This window comes from Danio rerio, chromosome 9 (genome assembly GCF_052040795.2).
Source record: "Danio rerio strain M-AB ecotype USA chromosome 9, GRCz13ab, whole genome shotgun sequence".
NCBI lineage: Eukaryota > Metazoa > Chordata > Actinopteri > Cypriniformes > Danionidae > Danio > Danio rerio.
In genome coordinates, this window is record NC_141029.1 from 14,826,423 (window position 1) to 14,849,561 (window position 23,139).

General features: G+C 35.1%; 1 protein-coding gene across 1 annotated transcript in view; it reads right to left on the bottom strand.

Moving 5' to 3' along the window:
* Nucleotides 1–23,139, bottom strand: part of abcb6b (ATP binding cassette subfamily B member 6 (LAN blood group) b) — a 71,711-nt gene that overhangs the window by 19,789 nt on the left and 28,783 nt on the right. The window contains 3 exon segments of the mRNA XM_087267582.1: nt 4,617–4,711; nt 4,792–4,904; nt 6,445–6,619. Coding sequence (XP_087123708.1) covers nt 4,617–4,711; nt 4,792–4,904; nt 6,445–6,619 — 383 coding nt within the window.

Genomic DNA, 23,139 nt, shown 5'->3' on the forward strand with positions numbered 1-23,139 from the left:
ATTTACTACAGCAACTGACAGTCAGGTAAAACTAGAACTTTACTAATGAAGGAGGAATTTCACACATCTCAGATGACCATACAAGCACTGAAGGCTGCATATAATTTTCATTGTTTTTTGTTTGTGTGTTTATGTTATTGTATATTTAGTTTTAGTCTGATATATGGAAATTAATTTGTGTGTGTGATTGATAATGGTTACAATTTCCTTGGGAGCATGAGTGCAATGTGTGATGTCAAACCTTGAGGCTACTCTTACTAAAATCCATTTTATAAATAATAAAAACAATCTTCTAAATTTATTTTATTTCGTTTTATACACAATAGCATTGTCAAAAAAAAAAAAAAAAGAAAAACAGTAGAGTAACCATTTTCAAAAACTGGGCTAAGACTGAAAGGTGGACATGAGGGATATTTCAATGGTCCTCTGCGATAGTGACAAAATAGCTAAACATTTTGACTTTTAGTGATTACACAATGCCAAAGGTTTTTTTTTATTGGCACTGACTGCTTAAACGTGAAAGAAATTTAGTTTTGACACACAAGTGACAAAACAATCTTATAGTGTTTAGAATGTAATTCCTGTTTTAAGAAAGGAGTCAAACCAAATGAGAAAAATTGTAATAAAGGAACTAAGCAGAAAAGAAAATCAATGAATGAATGTGCAAATGTTTTGAGTTGTGAAAAAAAATACTGATTTTTAACTACCGTTGTGAAACCGAAGTATTAAATCTTTAATAAAATCAAGAAAAAATGCAATACACTCTGTTTTATAATCCTGCAGATATTAAAAGCATGTTTAATGGACTGAGGCGCAGACACGTAGGTGTGAACTATGAGCTAAGCATGTATGTCATGTACAGCTTTATCTCATTGGTGAGACAGCTGCTTGCTATTGTTTGGATTATCCTTCATGCACCTTTCATTTCGTTGAACTGGGGCGTTATTCTGAAGACTCTGGGTGTATAAGGACAAATAGATCAATTTAATTAAGGCTAGAGATGTGTCCCAGATGGCCCAACAAAAGCTTTCATCAATACACGATGTTATCTGATGGACAACGCCTTGAATGCAGACCAGCTGATGAAAGGATGCCTATATTTCAAGGCCTGGACACAGCGAACCACCAGGACAGATATAAGGGATTGGTCACATTTTGACCTTCAATAGTTTAGTGAAGTACACTCGGTGGCCACTTTATTAGGTACAGCTTATTAGTACTGCGTTAGACCCCCTTTTGCCTTCAGAACTGCCCTAATACTTTGTCATAGATTTAACAAGGTAATGGAAATATTTTTCAGAGATTTTGGTCCATATTGACATGATAGCATCACTGCAGTTGCTGCAGATATGTTGGCTGCATGTCCATGATGCGAATCTCTCCTTCCACTACATCCCAAAGGTGCTCTATTGGATTGAGTTCTGGTGACTGTGGAGGCCATGTGAGTACAATGAACTCATTGTCATGTTCAAGAGATCAGTCTGATATGATTCACGCTTTAGGACAAGGCACGTTATAAAGATCAGTAGTTTCTGAAATTTCCACAAACATGCCACGTTCAAAGTCACTTAAATCACCTTTCTTTCCCATTCTAAAGTGCATCAGTTTGGACATTTTTTGTTGTTGAGTATAGGGCCCTGAGAAGAATGTATCAAGGTCTTAGAAGCCACCCTGTGGTACAGGCCAGTTTTGATTTTTAGTTTGTGTTTGACATCATGCCAGCTTTTTTGACTAGGTTTTTTTCAAATGACGTCATTAATGACGCACAAGGTTCAGATGGAGGGCAGGAAGTGGTTCTTCTGCATTGCTATCAGAACATCAAAATACTTCTGTTTTATGTTGTTTATAATTGTTTACAAATTCTTTAAAATAAGAAATGCTTTATTTTAAACTTTCAAACGTTAAAGGGAAGAAAGTTCAAGTAACTGGCTGAAAAACAGAAGAAAAGGCGGCATGTAATAAACATTCACTCAACACATTCATGTGTACAAACTTTTTAAAATGCGATAATTCGTTTGACATTACCAATAAAGATTCTATACAAGCCTAGCTATGTGTGTTAATGTGTTATATAAAAATTAGAAACAAGCACCACTACAACACTACACATACAAAATCCAGGTGAATGTAAATAATGTGCCCTGCCATGTAATCGCTATAATGAAATCTCGGTCTCGTTTTGCAAAAATCCAAGTCTTTACTGTTGTTTTTGATGGATTAAACAACCGTAAAGCCTGATTTATACTTCTGCGTCAAGTGACCGGCGTAACCCACGGCGCATGCAACGCGCGTGGCTGTGCATTTATACTTCTGCGCGCTGTCTCTGTCGGTCTGCATTTACACGTCCGAAATGCTAGTTGGCAGTGAGGTGTTAATGTTCCTTTGTGTCGAGTTTCTTCTCTGCTTTTTTGCTTTTCCTGAACACTTCCGGGATGTACAAGTGGCTCAAACTCGCTCATTTTGAGGCAGGAACCGGCGGACGTGCAACAACTTTTAACTATGAGGTAAACACAAAACAAAACTTTCCATCCGGAGCTCCTTCACAGGACTCCACACTTGTAAACAATCGCTCGCGCCATTCGCGCGGCTCTCGGTCCCGCCCAGACTCGTCAGTGCTACCAAGCCGACCAATCACAGAGCTTACGCTACGCATCGTTGCGACGTGTAGTTACATTTTTTGAAAGGTGCACGTCAGTGACGGTGATGGCCACGGCGAAGGGCTATGCGTCAGCGCCGTAGCATACGCCGGTGTTTGACGCAGAAGTATAAATCAGCCTTAACGGTGACGTCTACATGTGCAGCAGTGATGAATATTTGTTGGTGGTAATTTCATTGACTGAACAAAAAAGAAATACAACCCTTGAGACAAAAATAGATCGTTTATTGAATTATTGATTGATTGATTATTGAAGCACTTTTTCCCATTACAATAATAAATAATTAATAATGTAGAGTATGTAGTTTTGTATGCTTTAATCTGTTATTTTGTGATGTCTGGAAGATATATCTGCTTAGGGAACAACTAGTAATTTATAATAAACATGTTTGTAAACCACATAGATAAGTGTATAATGTGTATATTTAAACTTTGAAACTGTAATAAATACTTTAACGTTAGTGTAAACTGTGGGGCATTGTGATTATAGCGTAGAAAACTGATGCCAATTGAATAATTTGTTTATTAGTACAGTTGTGTTCTACCACAGCAACAATATAATACTACGACAGTTTAATTTAAGTAATTATATATAGTATGCTTCCAAACACTATAGTATTTACTATAGTATTTGTCATTTAACGTAATAGTTTATACAGTACAGTATATACCGCTTCCATGACAAGCAAATGTATTTTAGTTCAGTAGAAAATTCTGCCCTCTTCATAATATAAGGATCATACCAACATATATGCTTATTTTCTATTTATATCTCCTTTGAAATATGGTGTAATTCACAAAAATACAGACTTTCCACTATGTCTCCCATTTAGTTTTTTACTTCCTGCCCTCCACCTGAGTTTCTTGTGTCACCAAAACCACATGATTAAAAACAACCTATTGTCTTGGCAAGAAAATATTTATTGCACTATATTTATTTAATATGCAAGATAGTTTCTTGTACGGAGATCCCATTCTCTTTGCTATTTGTTATTAATGTATGCACAAATTACTGGTTTTAAGTCCAAAGGAGATACTGGACAAATTATGAGGTCAATATTGCTCTGCTTTTGCAGCTTCCTGATTTCATTTGATTACACACAGGGCCAGGCACCCAGCAAAACCAAAAATTCCAGACGTTTGTGAAAAATTACAAGTGCTGGATGATCATTTCTAATAGAAACCATTGCTTGAAAACAGAACTTTGAGTCTGTAGTTTAAAGAAACTTTCTTTGTTTTGCAGACTTTATGAAGTCTACAGGCAAAATAATAGTATAATAATATTTGCTTCTGCTGTAAAAATGGAGATAAAATTTGGTAATGATATTCCTCTTTTCTTGAGGTTGACGACAAATGCTGATGATACAAAATTGGACCTTCACATTTACTCGTGAAAGAAAAGAAAGAAAAGAAAGAAAAGAAGATGTAAAAAAAGATGTTATTGAAAATCATTTGAGTGAGTTTCAGATTTTGTATATTTTGTTATGTGGTACATTTTAAAAATATATACATGAATATTAAGTTTTACATTATTAATGTTATTGCAATGCTGATGATTTACTGTTTACTGATCAGTTTAACAACTTCAGAGGCTTGCACTCAACAAAAATTAGTTTTAAAGGGATAGTTCACCTCTATATGAAGATATCCTTACCATATACACACACTCAAGTGGTTCTAAATGTTTATAAATTTCTTAATTCTGTTGAACACAAAGAAAGATATAATAAAGGATGTTGGAAAAAAGCAGCCCTTGATATCTATAGTGGGAACAAAAAATAGTCATGACAGCTTATTTCCAACATTTTTCAGTATTTCTACCTTTGTGTTCAACAGAAGAAACTCAAATATGTTTTGTAAAAGTTGAGCATAAGTAAATGATAACAGAATTCTTACTTTGGAGGGCAACTATCTCTTCAAGTTGCATTAGCAATTCTGTTAATGGATTAAGCAGACTTACCTATGTGCGACGACGAGAGTGGTGTGGTTGGCACACACCTTAGCAAGAGAAGCCTGAATGTTGCGCTCTGTTTGACTGTCTAAAGCAGATGTGGCCTGAAAGTAAAATTCCAGTTGCAGGCTTTAATACATACCAACATCATAAATTATCAACTTTTAGGAAAACATTTGCTTACTTCATCAAGCAAAATAATTCGTGGCGATTTCAGGATTGTGCGGGCAATCGCCACTCTCTGTTTCTCTCCCCCACTCAACTTCAGACCCCTCTCACCCACCTCTGTATCATATCCTGCAATAATGATACAGAGACAAATGTCACCACATGTTATTGTCATACTACATGTATTGTTCCTTCAAAACTTTGATTAATCATTACCTACTGTTCAAAATATATACAGTTGAAGTCAGAATTATTAGCCCCCCTTTGGATTTATTTATTTTTTAATATTTTACATAAAATTATACTTTAACAGAGCAAGGAAATTTTCACAGTATGTCTGATAATATTTTTTCTTCTTTAATATTATATAATATTTCTTCAGTTGAGAAGGTCTTATTTGTTTTAATTTGGCTAGAATAGAAGCAGTTTTTAATTTTTTAAAAAACATTTTAAGGTCAAAATTATTAGCCCCTTTAAGCTATATATATATATATATATATATATATATATATATATATATATATATATATATATAACCATCACTACACAATAACTTGCCTAATTACCCTAGCCTGCCTAGTTCACCTAATTAACCTAGTTAAGCCTTTAAACGTCACTTTAAGCTGTATAGAAGTGTCTTGAAAACTATCTAGTAAAATATTATGTACTGGCATCAAGGCAAAGATAAAATAAATGTAAAAAATCTTCTCTGTTAAACAGAAAATTCTAATAATTATGACTTCAACTTTATGTAGTTTATGTATATATACACACACACACACACACATTTTTGTGCATCTCCTTACTTCCGGGTGCAGCGCAGCTCGTGTATTTTGGGAAATTGTCTACCCCTTCCCCATAGCCCTACGCCTTCAAGTTGAAGAGAATTGGGACACCCTAACCCCTTCAAGTGAACGTGCAAAACGAGGGGTAAGGGTGAGGGCTAAGGGGTAGAATTGATATTGGGCCTAAATGTAGCCTCAGTTTCATGTCCTTGTTAGTAAACAATAACTGTAAGAAAGTGATGACTTGCAGTTGATGATCACATAGTTTGCCATTGTTTTGTGTTTATTTGCTGTTGCCTTTAATCTACTGTACACCACCCTAAACAAGTACTATGCACATGCATGTCATCATTGGTTTATAAGGCTCTTAAATTGACATGACAATGGTGGCATTTTCCAAAACGTCCACCTTAAAACCCATATTCAGATTTCCTGCTTGTATTATCAGTAATACTTTGTTGTCATGTACAGTTGAAGACAGAATTATAAGCCCACTTGTTTATTTTTTACCCCATTTTCTGTTTAATGGAGAGATTTTTTTAAACAAATTTCTCAATATAATAGGTTTAGTAACTTATTTTTAGTAACTGATTTATTTTATCGTTGCCATGATGATAGCACATGATTTTACTGTTTAAACTGATTTTAGCAGTTTAAAAACTGCTTTTATTCTAGCCGTGATTAAACAATTAAGACTTTCTCCAGAAGAAAACATATCAGACATAGGCTAAAAAATGTCATGTTCTGTTGAAAGGGGGCTAATAATTCTGACTTCAACTGTATATGAACAGGCAATACACATAAAAAGTCTCCCATTTTTGGATAAAAATGTAGTCAAGTAAACAGTCCCAAAATCTAGTTATGAAAATTCAGCAGTCCTATACCGTCTGGAAGGGATAATATCTTGTCATGGATATCAGCAGCCACTGCAGCCTCCTCTACTTCTTGATCACTTGCAGAGATGCGTCCATAGCGAATGTTTTCACGGATGTTGTCATTGAACAGAACTGTGTCCTGAGGAACTACACCAATGTAGGATCGCAGGGAGTTCTGCCTCACCTGTACGCATGAAAATAAACAAGAAAGGTATACAAACCAGTTACAATCTGTAATGTATGTTTTATTCACAAATGGGTAGGACTTTACAGACTTTTTACATAATCTTAAATTTACTAGGTACAGTGATATACCTAAAGCTACCTTTAAGCCATGTAGTTACTTTACATAATCCAACACATTCCTAGATCAAAGCCTCTAAGTTCATGTTAAGGTACTGTTAAAAAAAATAAAAATAAAAATAAAGAGGGGGGGTCAACTTGCACTTGATTGAGACATTTTGGTTAGTAATTATGCCATGTACTATTCTTTAACTTCACACAAAGTATATCTATCTCTGCTTAGCGCCACAATAAAACAACAGGTGAACCGTGGACAGGTGGGCATCGAACTTTAAAGTATTTCACCACCTGAGGGTTTGGAGGTCTCCACTGCCTTTGAAAGCCAAGGAGCCAGGTGCTGATGGGCTATGAAATGGTCCCAAGCTCTGAAGATCTGAAACACCAATTATAACGCAGGGTGACAATCTTCACATGCTGCCTGTTATTGGGAGGGGTGCGGCGATAGACCCCTGCCGAGATCCAAAGCCTGGCAAACTCTGTGAGGCAGTGCCAGCTCACATCAAGGGTTTCGAACAGCATAAAGAGAATCAGAGACAAGACAAAGTAGGTCTGGAATGGGCACAAATTTTAAGGCCGCGCTAAGCTGCCCCCCTTTTAGCAATATATCAAGAGTCCCGCTGCAGAGACGCTCTAACACCATTTCCATCTGGAGCCATCTGAAATACCAGTCTGGTATGTTTCTGCTTTAGTCATAAAAATACATATTAAGTTCAGTTTGTTTTGGCAGAGGCAAGAAACAAACCAATGTTTGCTCTTGAGCTTTTTGTATCCTAACAAATTTACAACCATAACGTGCAACATGAGCTGGGTTTCCATCCTAATGTGAAGCACATTTTTTCAAAGTTTGCAAAAAAAGAAAAAATCCCAAATGTGAATTAGGTGCATTTCCATCAAGTTGTTAGAGCAGCTGACTGTAGTATTGGTAACCTAGATGCAACAGTAGAAAAGGAAAGCATAATGGAGTTATGTGGATGTAATGTTCAGCAAATGTGTTTCCATCTCCCATTCTTCACATCAAGGTTGTTTTTTTTGTACAAGCCCAAAGCCACCACAAGCCCTACAGCCTGGATCAATGTTTAAAATATCTTACAGACCATTGCAGACCATTCTTAGTCATTTCAAGTGGTAGAATTTGTAAAAAGTTAAGACAAACAGAATGACATGAAATAGGCCAGGAAATAGGGTGTTTGACCATAATTATTATAAAGACTAATCATTATTTTATGCCTCTTATCTGAAGACCAGCAATGTGTAGACTAAAGGTTATTGCACACTGAATCGGAAAGTTTTGTCAGTAATTTTCACATGTTAAAAAAATTAACTCGACCTCACGGTGTGGGAATTGTATTGACAAACTGCTTCCGAAACTTTTCTGTCATAATTTTTCGAAAATTTTCCCACTTTTCGAATTTAAAAAAAAGCCCTTTCAAATGTGTTTTGACAGTTCAGAGCCACTGTACAAGTGAAAAGCTACCTGTAAATACAGAATTCCTATGTTGAGCTACAGATAACAAACAAATAAAGACAGAATGTGGGGGACAGTTAAGATATGTTGGATTCAGTGAATTTCAGTGATATTTGCCATGCTGCGGTTTGGTTCGTGTCCATGCTATATAATAGAAAGCTTGGTCCACTTTCGGTCTATTGCTTCAACACGCCAACGCGGCACCCATCTATTATAATGTCTATAGGTGCTGCCAGTCTCTGCTCAGGATTTGTTTGGTAAAGTATCACACGTAATGTATAAAAATTCCACTGATTTTCTGAAATAAACTTCTGGATAATCCAGCATAGCCTTTTGATAATGAGCTGAACTCTCCTTCCTCTCTATGCAGTATTGGATAAACAAAATATGTATCGTCTATAACTTTCTACTTTGGAGAAAAGAGGAGAACACATCACTGCTTAAACGGACTCTGAAATGTTTGTTTTTTCATAATAAATTAATTTGCATCGGGCTCAGTGTGCAAGGTTTCTTGATGTGACGAATTTTTTTACAAACGAATATGAAAAAAAACAGTCCACACAAATCGATATTCAATTAAATGAGATTATCCAAACAGATTTGAACTTGTGACAATGACCGTCTCAGACTGATAGTGAGGGCAAGAACTTATGATAACATCTAACATGCTTTCTGTGCTCTAATGGTCCACAAGAGCCATAAACATAACAGCCCACAAGATCCAAATATAAGAGAATTTCCAATGATGTAGAGTAACGAACTACAAATACTCCAATTACTGTAATTGAGTAGTTTTTCTACGAAATTGTAATTTAGTAAGTAGTTTTAAAAATATGTACTTTTACTCCCCCTTAGAACGAAAGAAGAATGAAAGGAAGGGCGGAATGAAGAAAGGGGCGAACAAGGAATGAAAGGAAGGATTCAAGGGAGAACTGAACAAAAGAAGCAAGGAAGAGACGAACGAACAAATGAATGAATGAATGAACGAATGAATGAATGAACAAAGGACCGAATGAAGGAAGGAATGACCGAACTAATGAAGGAAGGAAGGACCAAATGAATGAAGAAAGTATTCAAGGAAGGACTTAACAAACTAAGGAAGGAACAAAGGAACAAATGAATGAACAAATGACCAAACGAAGGAACAAAATAATGAGTGAACAAACGAAGAGAGGAACAAAGGAAAAAATTAAGGAAAAAATTAACAAACGAATGTATTAAGGAAGGACAGAACAAACAAACAATGGAAGGAACGAATGAATAATGGAAGGTAACTGAATGCACTAAAGAATGTTACGTTTACACATCCTTCAAAAACTGCACGTAAACGCATCAACCGATCACAGTATAATACTCTTTACTCACTACTGTTGAGTACTTTTGAAAGGTCAACTTTTTACTCATCCTTTGAGTAATATTTACAAAAGATACTTTTACTCTACTTGCACTACAGAGGAATGAGCAATTTTAGAAGATTTTTAGTTATTAAAATTTACAGAAGAGACCAACTACACAACTACAAACAAACAAACAAAAAACAAACAAACAAACAAACAAACAAACAAACACATTTAAAATTAGAATCATTGGAATTTGGGGTGTGTGAATTGGGGCAAAAAAAAAAAATAAATCTGACTGATATTAAGATTACAATTTCTGATTTAGCAAAACCTATGTATGTCCCACATGGGCAAACCCAGGTGGGTTTAATGTGAGCAACACATAAGCTTCAGAGTAGGTAAACACACAGAGCATAATTAATTCTACAATGCAGATGACGTGGGCAACCAAGGTAGGCTCAAAATAGACAACACACAGAAGTCGCACATGGGTTAAACACAGGTTCGACATGGGCAAATGCAATCAATCCCATATAAGTCCCACATGGGAAAACCCAGGTTAGATCAAACTCAGGTGGGCTCAATCATGGCAAAACACATTGCTTCAATGTGAGTAAACACATAAGCAGCCTAATTGGTTCTACCATGTAGATCCCATGTGTGCTCAATATGGATCCATCATTATAGTCCCAGAAGGGTCAAACACAGGTTAGCCATGGGAAAATGCAGATAATCCCATATAGGTTGTACATGGGCAAACCCGTGTGAGATTAATATGGGCAATACATATGGCTTAAGAGTGAATATACACATTGAGCCTAATTGGTTCCATAATGTACATCCCATGTAAGCTCAACACACAAGGGTCTCACATGGGTTGAACACAGGTTAGACATGGGAAAACCAAATCAATCCCCTGTAGGCAGCACATGGGCAAACCCAAACAGGTCCCACATTGGCAAACACATGTAGATTTCACATGGGCAAACTCATGTAGCTTCCATATGGGTGAACACATGTAGGTCTTACATAGACAAACCAAGGTGGCTCAATATAGGCAACACATATCATATGAATGGGTAAACGCATAGGGGCCTAATTTGTTGTAAAATGTAGATCCCATGTGGGAAACCAAGGTAGGCTCAATGTGGGCAACACACAAGGGTCCCAACATGGGTTGAACACAGTTTAGACATGGGCTAACACAATCAAACCCAGAATGGTCCAACGTGTGCACAACCAAATAGGCACAACATGGAGAAACTCCCTTAGGTCCCACATTCGCAAGCCCACAGGTCTCTAAAAGGAAAACCCATGCAAGTCTCACATGAGTAAACCCACATAGGTCCCACGTAGGTCTGAAGGTCTGCTTAGTATTGGCAACACGTATGACTTTAGAGTGAGTAGACACACATAGGGCTTAATTGGTGAAATTCAAGAAATTCTACCTAATTCTAAAATTCAAGCACACTCAATCACTATAACGTGATGCAACATTTTGATAAATGGATGAATAAATTAGCCCAATGACCTGTTGACTATATTTTGTGTCTACATAGTTTTCAACTCTGGTACATACAGTTTGTTTTCCTCTGCACTCAGCTCAAGAAACTGACCCAACGAATCTCACTGACGTCCAAACAGAATTACAATAGCTGCAGTAAGAAAAGCAGACTGTAATGTTACCCACAACAAGGAATCTCAAATTATTGTTAGATCACATTAAAGAAAAGCCCCCATTCTGAAAGCACTGATAATAACAGAGGCAAGCGTGTGGGGCTCTGGCTGTTCAGTCGACCATTAATCCATGTGGCGAGTGGAACCAGCCTCAGTGTTTTCACTTCAAACGCCTGACGAATTAGATCCCCTTTGAAGTTAGCTTTTTTGTTTTTTTCTTTTGTTTATTTTTTGCCTGTTTTCTAGTTCGCTTAATTCACCATCTTTCCATTCTTTCTACCCATTCATTTGGCTCTTAAAAAAGTCAATGTCCTTAATTTATGAACTAATTAACATCAGACTGGGCTGGGTGAGAGAGGGCTTACTGCAGCCATGTGAAACACAAATGGCTTCCCAGGTCTTTATGGGAGTGTAGCATCTGTCCCTTCACAATACAACTTTTATCCTAAGAGACGGCACTTTCACTCTGGTTTCCGGTCTTTTCAACAGTATTTTCAATCATTTTGTGGAAAAAAAAAAAAAAACATGATCGAGAAAATCAAGTAAACCGTATCAATTACTACTAACCGTTTTATTTTTATGCTGGTAACGACACCTCCCATAATTAATACATTTATACAGAAGAACTCAATTTTCATAAAACAATTGTGATGCTTATTCACAGTAGGAACGTAGCTGTCACAACGTCACTACCTATATATTTAACTTAAATATAGGTATCAAATATATGAACTCCCAAGAACACATAAATATATATATTTATTTATTTATTTATTTATATATATAATATTATAAGCCCCTTTTTATGATTTGATTTCTGATTGTCTGCAGAAAAATAGAGTTATCAAATACCTTGATTAATTTTTCAAAAAAAAAAAAAAATCTTATACTTGTCTTTTATATTCTTGTTTATGTAAAGCATTTTAAATTGCCACTGTGTATGAAATGTGCTATATAAATGAACTTGTCTTGCCTAAATTCAAACTTACAATAACAATTGTAAAAAAGCAAATTGTAAAAATAAATAAATAAATAATAATAATTCAACTTAATGTTCCTCAAACCCCTGTTTATTAAAATTATATAATACTTTTCCACAACATATTGAATTGGGTTTACAAATTTTGTGTTCTTAGTTTTTAGTTAGATTAGTTCCAGTTTTAGGCATGGTGGCTAAGTAGCTTAGCCAGCATCAGGACGTGGACGCACTAGTTCCATTTGTGGTTTCTGTTGGAGAGTTCTGTAACTAACTTAGTCAGCTCTGTTTAGTGATCATTTGACTTTTTCAGTGAAACTGATTTAGCTGCAGTGTTGTCTTGGCTTTACTCGGGCTGATTATTGGTCCATGCAATGCAGAAAGTAGCATGAAATGTAGTTGGTGCATTAGGTATATCTCATACACAATGTCATTGCTGATTCATTCATTTATTCATTTTCCTTCGGCTTTGTCTCTTATTTATCAGGAGTCCCCACAGTGTAATAAACTGCCAACTATTCCACCATGGGTTTTACAGAGTGGATGCCCTTCCAGCCTTTACCCAACACTGGGAAAAACCCATACACTCTCACATTCACACTATACAAAGGCCACCTAATTCACTTACTCTATACAGTATATACAAATTACAGTGTTTCTAAACATTTAGGATACGCGCCTAGTGAGGTTGAAGGAAAAAACGAGAGCGCTAGCATGTACAGTAAAGGAATGACATCCGATGCGGTAGAGATTTTGTTGTTGTCTTAGTAATAGGTTATATTGATTATATATTATTTATATAATGCTTTCAGTGTATTAATACAGCTTGTCACCCAGTGATAAGCACAGTTATTCGACAAAATTGACTTTAAAGTGAACAGCGTTCGTCTGACAGGTCCATTTGCGATAGCACCTTCCCAATGGATATTGGCTAAGACGAAATGGCCTAGCATCCAGCCCAAAATATACAACTATCTCATTGAAACTCCCAGTATTTTACAAGAGAGTTAAAAGTCTACAAGTCTTTGGATGCCTGCAATTTTGCTGTGTGGTCAAGTGCAATAAATAATATTCCATGATTACTAGATTCAAAACTATGTAGTGCTAAAAACCAAGGTTATGCCTAGCCAAAGACAAGAAAAAAGACGGAACTATACAAGGCCACAAGCAAATCAACAAGCAAAACAACTGCATTTTGACAGTGAACTGCACCTGTACAGCAGGGTATTTGAACTGACACTCTTACATTTTTATTCTTAACATTCAGTGTCTGCAGTTTAATTAACCATATTTAACTGTTTTTGCTGCAATCAAAAACGAGTAATGTGTATGATGCAGCATAGCCCGAACTTACCTAATATAACATGAGAACTGTAGAGTCCAGCATTTTTAATTAGATAGTCACTTATTCAGTTCCCTTTTATCCAAAAACGTCTGCAGTTGGCATTAAAAGCAGTGTGGTCTACGGTAAAAAGCTATGTTTTGTTACGAATTTGGCATCCCATAACACAACATGACATGTTTGCTATTGCAACCAGTCTCTTTTTGCAACCGGGAACCCGTGTGACATCATTTGTGATGTAGGTTAATAATTCCTCTATAGAGCATGTCTTTGGACTGTGGGGGAAACTGGAGCACCCAGAGGAAGCCCACGCGTTAACGGGGAGAACATGCAAACTCCACTCAAAAAATGCCAACTGGCCCAGCCAGGACTCAAACCAGCAACCTTCTTGTTGTAAGGCGACAGTGCTAATCACTGAGCCACCGTGCCACCCATAATTGCTTATCAAGTGTAACTGTTCATGAGAATTCAATTCAATGAAAATTCACCTTTATTTAGTGCTTTTACAATGTAAATTGTGCCAAAGTAGCGTCTCATATAAGATCATAGTACATTGAAACAGTGTAGTTCAGTTTTCAAGCAGCCACAATTAGTAAAACTAACACATAAGGGTGGCAGTACTCCATGTTGAGTTTGATTATTTTGACTACTGAAAAATCTTCATCTTCATTTGATGTGTTCATCAAACATATTTCTCAAAAGGACTATTCATGCCTTTTAACTGTAAAAGTTTAATGAGCAAAAACAGCCTTTAAACATGTATTACCAATCCTTTCAAAACCCTGCTTGATTTACAGTACTAGAATCCAGCTCCACTGACAGAAAACCATTCATCTATTTTTACTGTTGAAGCAGTAACATTTTGATGACCCTTCCTGCTGGGATCCAACAGGGCTTCTGTCATGCTCAACTATATGGAACACTTCATAAAACAAAGTTATCGATTCGGTTGTGGTTGATTACGGAAGGCAAGTGGTCGCCAGAGACATTTTCCAGTTTGATGATTTTTCTTTTGAACATTTTTTTGGACCATGGCATCTTATTTTCATGTAACACAATAACATGAAATACAGCAAGAAACTGAAGATAGAAACAAAGATTGGAAAAGGAGACGACCCTTTGCCCCTGCTGAACCCCTGTATTTCTGAGGCACTGTAATTCATTGATGTTACGTCTGACATAGTGGAGTGCTGAGGAAAAGAGACTGGAGTCTATAACAATCCTGTGAAGTGTTAAACAGAGCAACATGTGGATGTTCGTGTAAACAAGATGTTTTGCGTACATTTGGACCAGGTTAAGCGCACATGGGTAGTTCCCTCCCAGCCTTTTTGGTGTCTTTCAAGTAAACGGTTGCAGCCCTGGTTTGTGCGCACATCTGCTTGGATATGCACAACAACGCTTCTCACCAAGTGGATTCAATTTTAGCATGATTCATGTTTTGCATATCACAGTTTTGCTCATGTTTTTCCCATTTTGCAAACATCTGATATGGCCTGTTTCACTGTCTGAGTGTCTAGACGTATTGTTGAGTTCATTTGGCAGTGCTCAGGTAACTTAAACAACTTATAATCAAGGTCCAATTTACTTCTTACATTTTAGTTTTAAATCAAATCTGATCAGAAGTGGATACATTATATATTAGATTTTGTAGTGTAAACGCTCGTGGTCGAAAGAGTTAACCTAATCATTATCTACTGCCGTGACATACTGTATATCCATTATGGGACACGTTTTAAGCAAAAGTACAACAAAACAAAGTTGTTCAATAAAATCTGTAGATATATCTTTTGAATTCACCCATAAGTAGGGCCAGACAGAACCTGCAGAAATTTTTTCGCTATTTCTGCGGAAAAGTTTATAAAAAAAATCTGCGGATTAATGCTCAATGATTTTGAGAGTATTATAACTAAAAACTTAATATATTAAATTATTATAATTATTTTTTTTTACTTTTATTGAATGTTTACAATGCAAATGCTATTAGATCCACTTATTTGTTAAACAAAGCAAGTCTCTTGTATAATATATCTACTGAAAGACAGAAAATATGACTTTACAAACTGTATTGTAAATAAATCTTATCGACATTTTAATATTATTATTATTATATCACAATAATATTACAGAAACTAATTTAAAAACTGACTGACACACTTTTACACAAGCAAAACAAATAGACTCAATAGGTTAAAAATCTGCAGAAATCTGCGCCACAGATTCCATGTGGGCCTACTCATAAGCCATGTAACATGAGTTCCTTCATTTAATTGTTCTTGAGCCTTGAACTTTGCATTTCCACTCAAAAAGCGATCGGGATATGAATGTTAAAGATGCACCAATATAAAAATCTGAATGTGAAAATGGTTGATATCAGAAACTGTTTCAATTTGGAGACAGAAAGTGGATAAACCATTTTAAAACCAGCAGAAATAATACATAAAGAATTGGCTTAAATATATATCAACCTATTTTTTAACAGACTAATAATGATAATATTAAAAAAACAAATATAGCAAATATATTGTGCATCCCTTTTGAATGCATGTGGAAGCTGTAGTACTTTTAAGCTGACCATTTGTAATCGTGTCACAAACCAAAAATATATATAAAAAAAAAAGATGCTAATGAATAAACTACAAATATTACATTTATCTTACATACTATGCTGTAAGTGGCAAACAGCTTAAAGCAGCCTTGTGCTTAGAGAAGGGTGTGTTGTATATTCAAAACAAATTTATTGGCCACACCTTATTTAATGTACAATTCATGTAATTAACAAACTATTCATTAAGATTAATAGTACGTTATTTAATTAATTAACTATTAATTAATTAGCGGATCATTAATAGTTAGTAAGATAGGAGTTGGATTTGGGGATTGGGTAGGATTAGGAATGTAAAATTAGATTATAATTTATAAGTACTAATAAATAGTTATTATTTTAATTAGGCAGGTAATATCTGTCTACTCTCCACCAATAAGTTGGGGCCTCATGTACAAAGACTTGCTTTGAATTAATACTAAAACATTGCCTACGAGCAAAGCTTTAAATGTGTATATGCAGTAAAAAAAATCAGATGTATGAAACACTGTGTATGCGGCATATTCTCTTTGTACATCCGAATTAATGTGAAATTGAGCGCAACATGCCGAGCACAAAACCCCACCCTGCCCCCTCCCCCGTATGAATAAGGTAATGACTCCACTTTGGCAAAACCAAACTAAAAAGCAATGGCTAAAGCAAGCAAAAAAAGAAACTTCACAGAATGTGAATTGTAGGTGCTCTTATTGGAGGTAGACCAGAGAAAAACTGTTATTTGCAAGTTTGTACTCCGGAATTAATAACAAAAGAAAAAAAAAATAGAGTGGGAAAGTTTACCTGAAGCCATTTAGTGGGGTATGAACATCGCACTGTGAACGAAATAAAAAAAGAAATGGTCTGATGTAAAGGTGCAGGTTAAGAGGAGAACAGCGGTGCACCGGACAATGTAGACCGGAAAGGCGGGGGAACAGGGGATGCTGAACTAACACCCTTTGAGGAGAGAATTGCCTCAATTGTGGGCGACACTTTACTGTCTGGAGTAGTATCTGTGTCTGTGGGAGACACAGATGTATTAGAGGAACAATTTGTTAGGGCGATATAGTAGCACCCCTCCACTCTTATCAAGGCAGCGCCACCGGCATCTTAACTGCCCAATCGCCTGCTCTACAACTGACTGAGTGAGAATGGGCATCATATCTGCGCTCTTGGTCAGTTCATGGGTTGTTTTCAGCCTCATCTTTAATAGATAACCGCGGTCTCCTGATATACAGTTAAATAACTACACTCAATAAAATAAAAAAATGAATAAAACTTAGCTAGAATAATATCTTTAAATACATCACTCACCAAGAAGCCACACATCGTGCACTGTGCCACCTTGGAGCCTTCGCATTCGACCACTGACAATGTCCTCTAATAAGGCCAACACTGCCATTGCCATAGTATACATTTGCAAATGCTTTTATTTGTTCTAAATCACATAATTGGTTTAAAAAAAAAATAATAATAATAATATATATATACACATATATATATACACACACACACATATATATATACATATATACATATATATATATATACATATATATATATATACATATATATATATATACATACATATATATATATATATACATACATATATATATATATATACATATATATATATATACATATACATATATATATATATATACATATATATATATATATATATATATATATATATATACATATATACATATATATATATATATACATATATATATATATATACATATATATATATATATACATATATATATATATATATATACATATATATATATATACATATATATATATATATACATATATATATATATACATATATATATATATACATATATATATATATATATATATATATATACATACATACATACATACATACATACATACACACTGGTGGTAGATGAGGAGATTCCACTAAATTTGTAAAACACTTTGAGTGTCCAGAAGTGCTATATAAAATGTAAGGAATTATTATTATTATTATTACTACATATACGTATAAAAAAGGAAAATGAAACAAGAAAACAACAACAAATGTAGTACCCACTCGAGTAGTAGACTATTTCGGACGAGCCCAAGTATCTTATAAGAAAAATAAGTGTCAGTTAAAAGTAAACAAAAACTGAAAACAAAATGTCACCAAAGATAATTCATTTTCGAGGGCACAAAGATATTTGAAGACTCAACGTGTGAAACTACTTGCTGAGTAAAATTATTCTTGAGCTTAACTGATATTCTGATTAAAAAAAATATAGTAAAAATACAGAAAATATTCAAATCAAAAGTAATAAAAAAGTTTTCTGAAAGTGTTTTAGAACACAACTTACTGTAATCATTAACCTTCCTTTTAAAGTTTTTTATTTTTATTTTTTTTTAAGGTAAGCAGCTCTGTGTGTCAGATAGATGTAGGACATACACTTGTTGGGTGTGTGTGTGTGTGTGTGTGAGAAAAATCCTGTCAGCTGTCAGTGTGGTGTCTGTGTTGCCCTGCTCCCATCGCTTTACAAGATCAATGAGTCCCAGCGGGCTCTCCATGCCACCCTTCCCTAAAAAACACTGGCAAACTTTCATTTTCTACCATCAAAAGCCGCTTGTAATTTCTTTGAAAAGCAGCATTTACAACCCTCAAAGTTTCTTATTCGAAAATGTTCAGCATTTAACAAAGCTTTCATGTTAGTCATTATTATCAAACTACAATCTTTTCCTTTCCCCCTGCTTTGAACCTACCCGTGTTATTTACTCTCTGCATCTTGCATGCATTTCAACAATTTGTTTGTCTAACGATTTTCAGGAAACTCAGAGAGACGGAATGCACTTGTGCGTTTATTTCAGTAACAGTGTTCATAAAGCAACACTCGTTCAGCTGTGAACTCAATGAGGAATAGCTGAAATTTCTGAGTCATATTTTCCCCTCGCCTCGTCTGACAGAATGGATTCATGACTCGCGTGTAGCTCTTACAGACATGAGGGCGTCAATGCTCAATGGAAAAGGTCGAATCAGTGACCAAGAGCAAAATGAAAACAGCCTTGAGGAATCCACGGCATCAAAGGCCTCGGGATTCAAGTGTTGATCCATTATTTCCGTCAAAACGATTACCTGAGAAAACAAGCATGAGGAACGGCCAACAGATGTTTCTCACTAAGAGTGTGCGTGTCTGTACGCTGTGACTGATATCTAGAATATTAATTTGTCAGACGAATTCTTGTTCAAGCTGTTACCTCTGTTTTACTTCTACAGTTATATGAAATCAAACAATAATAATAATAATAGTATTAATAATAATAATAATAATAAGTATTTACTTCAGAAACAAAATATAAGATTTTAGTGTCCCTACAACAGATTTCTTCTCATATCACCATCTTGCTGTTTGCATTAGAACTCAGTTATCAGAATAAGTCATATCAGTACTTAAAGTCTAATGAGTGCAGACCTCTGGCAAGACAAAACTTAAGTTGATTTTATATTTTAACTGTTATCGGTTTATTAATAATATAAATTATAATTGTATTTATTTTGGTAGGAATAAATCTATTAAGATCTATTAAATGTGCAGGCTTCCATTTTCATTTTGTGGCTTTTTTACCTTAATCTTTTTTTTTTTCTGTCCAGATTCCAGTCAATTAAGTTTATAAGAACAAGGTTGCAATATTTTACAGAATTCTTTAAGGAATGCAAACATAAAATGTGAGACCACTGCATGGATAGAGCGGCGCACCTCTACATACTCATTTCTGGTTATTTTCAACTATACAACTGGGAAAATAAGTACAGAACACGTCACCATTTTTTTCAGAAAACATATTTCTAAAGGTGCCATTGACTTGAGACTTGTCCTTGGATGTTGGTAACAACCAAAGTAATAAATATATGCAAGGAAAACAAAACTAATTAGTTTACAAATTAAGTTATGGGGAATAAAGCGAAGTGACGCAGGGAAAAAGTATTGAACACGTGAAGAAAGGCAGTAATAGCAGAGACAGCACCTGAAATCTCTTAGTAGTTCTTCAGCAACCCTCTGCCCTTCGTCATTGTAAATCAACATTCGCTGCTTTAGTCCAATGTCTAAAATATTAGGATGATATTTGATAAATATTTTGATAATTTTTTAGGATGATAAAAATGAAACCAGGGTGGACATTTCAACAAGACAATGATCGAAAACACAGCCAAAAAAAAGAAAGCCAAGCTGTAGAATGGCCCGGCTAATTACCTGACTTGGATCCAATAGAAAATAGAAATTAAAGATCATATTTGATAGATAGGACCCACAGAACCATCAAGATTTTTACACGGTTGAAGTTTGTGATAAAAAAGAAAGGTTTTGACCAAAATCTGGTTCAATTTCATGTCAATAGCTCCTAGAAAGACCGTTTTTAAAAGTTAAAGCATATAGAAAATACAAAAAAAAAAAAAATTAATTAATTAATACAGCTTCTGACCATAAATTGAGTTTTAAATATATAAGTTTTATTATGAAGCAAAAATAAAAAAAAAAATGAAAAAAAAAATGAAAAAATTAAATGAAAAAAAAATTTGGCCTGTGAAATGAAACTGAACATTTTATATAACAATATTTTAATCGCATAGTCTCTGCAAACAGTCCAGAGGACACAACAGCATGAGCCTTCCTATATGAAACAATAAATGATATTACGATATGAAACTTTAGAATCTGTAAGGAGTAGGAATGTAACGGTATCAAAATTTCACGATATGGTAATACCTCGGTATGAATGGCACGGTACAGTATTTATTGAATCATTTAAAGGAAAAACAAAACTATTGAAGAGACTCAAAAAAGTGCTAGAATGTTCAGGTTACCTCAACATTGAACAGATCAATGACATACAAATTATCTATTTGTAAACTTTCAAACAGGAACTTAAATTATTCAATTTTCATAACAAAAAAATATTAAACCATGTAAAAAATAAAAATAAAAACACCACTCGAAAGGACAAGCCATGAGTGAGATAGAGGTCTCTTGGTGGTACAAGTTAATGTCTCCATCAATCTGAGCAGTGTGCGGTGTTCTGCTGTCCCCTTGACTAAAAGAATCCCCATCATGTTAGACGTATTCCCCAACTTGTATTTCAGCAAAGTCTGGCAGTGCCTGCATACCCTTTTTTCTGTCACCTTTTCTTCTTGTTTCTTTTCAAAAAGAAACTGAAATGCTTCCACACATCTGATTTAAAACCCGCTTTAGGTTCGACCATTTTTAGCTCTTTTTCTTTGCCGCTACTAGCAGCACCCTCCATTTCTGCATTACTGGATCTGTAGCAACAACAGACCGCAAAGGATGATGGCCACGCCTGGGCTGATGAAAATTGTAGTTTCCGCTACCTCCCATTATCTCCATTCGCCTGAGCAAACTTTTCACCAAAAGACCTATGATTTTATTGAATCACAACCACGGTAATATTGAAAGAAATTGCTATTGCGGTATGACGGTATTTACAATATTGATACATCCCTAGTAATAAGTCAAACATTCTAACTTACTGATCAAACACACTGTTATACATAGCATCCAGGATAGACATAAAAACATTTAACATCCAGGATAGACTTAAAAACATTTAGATTTACAGTTCACCACACACATCCTAACTTTCCACTGTAAACAAAGTATCAAATAAGGTAAAAGATTGAACGCTATCATATTCCAGTGAAGTAAAATACGGTTCATTTATTGTACTTTTGTTCTACATAAACAATTTACACAAACACAAAGCATTTCAGACCCAGTCACATCATATTTCACAATCTGTCAGGAAATTACAACATTTTTTTTTTTTTAGTTTTTTTTTTAAAAGTGCTAAATCAATAGATTTAATTATTTATACAGAACTGGCAAATGTATTTACAATGACTGAGGCAAGTACGCTATAAGTAACTGCAACTTACATACCTTAAAATGACATGCATGCCTTCGTTTCCTTGAGTGGTACGGTTCAGGTCACCTTAGAAAAGCTTACATTTCCACATACCGAATGTACTGTAGCAGCCAATGCCATTATCGTTTAAAGGACAAAGTCATATGGGCTGTTCACATATAGCCTCTTAAGTTCATTATTTCAAATATAGACGTACTGCAATCACACGCAAGGACATGCAGCAGATTCTGTTCTTGCTTCTTAGCATGTTGCGGTTTGTTACAAGATGACGACGAGGTTTGCATGTGCCAATGACAATTGTCTATAAAACAATCAGCATTCGGTTGTAAGTCTACCTTCACCCCTTTTGGTACAATTCTGCTGTGCACGGTACCCTTTGGAAAGGGTGCCAAATAAGTGGTATGGTACAGTTCACATTTTGAAACCTGACAAGTGCTGTATGTAAGTTTGACACCCAGTGGTTGAACTAGGTATTGCATTCCTGGATCAAAACAAATGCAAGTGCAGGTTGCCAGATTAAAGACCAACAGTCTGACGATCAAGTCTAAAGGCTGATTTAAATCATGTTCAATATAAAAACAACAGCATGCGACAGAAGGTATATTCTCCATATTAAAAGGATTTTTTTTTTTTTGTAACCAACACCTTGACTTGATATAGTAAAAATGGCTTCTATTTCTTGCAACTGAACAACAGAAAACTGACAATGATCACCTCAGGTGCACCTCATGAGCTTTATTCCGTGTTTAAATGCTAATAATGTGAGTTTTAATTCCATTTTACATGACATGTATTGCCATATACTAAAAGCAGCAGCAGACAGCTCACCTCAGATCTTGAAAATAAAACACTGTAAAAAACTATGAAATAATGCAAACCAACACAACTCAGAGATTCAGCATCTACATTTGATAATGTTAAAGAGGTTTAATATGTATTAGACAGATTATAAACCTTACCATTTTGTGAGTGAGTGCATATTCTGTGCTTCTGAATGGCTGTATTTAAATTTCTGCCGTGTTCCGTCTGGTGTGAACAGCTTAATTGATCATCACTGCAAATATTGTCATGTAGCACGTTAAGACATAGGGGAACAATGTA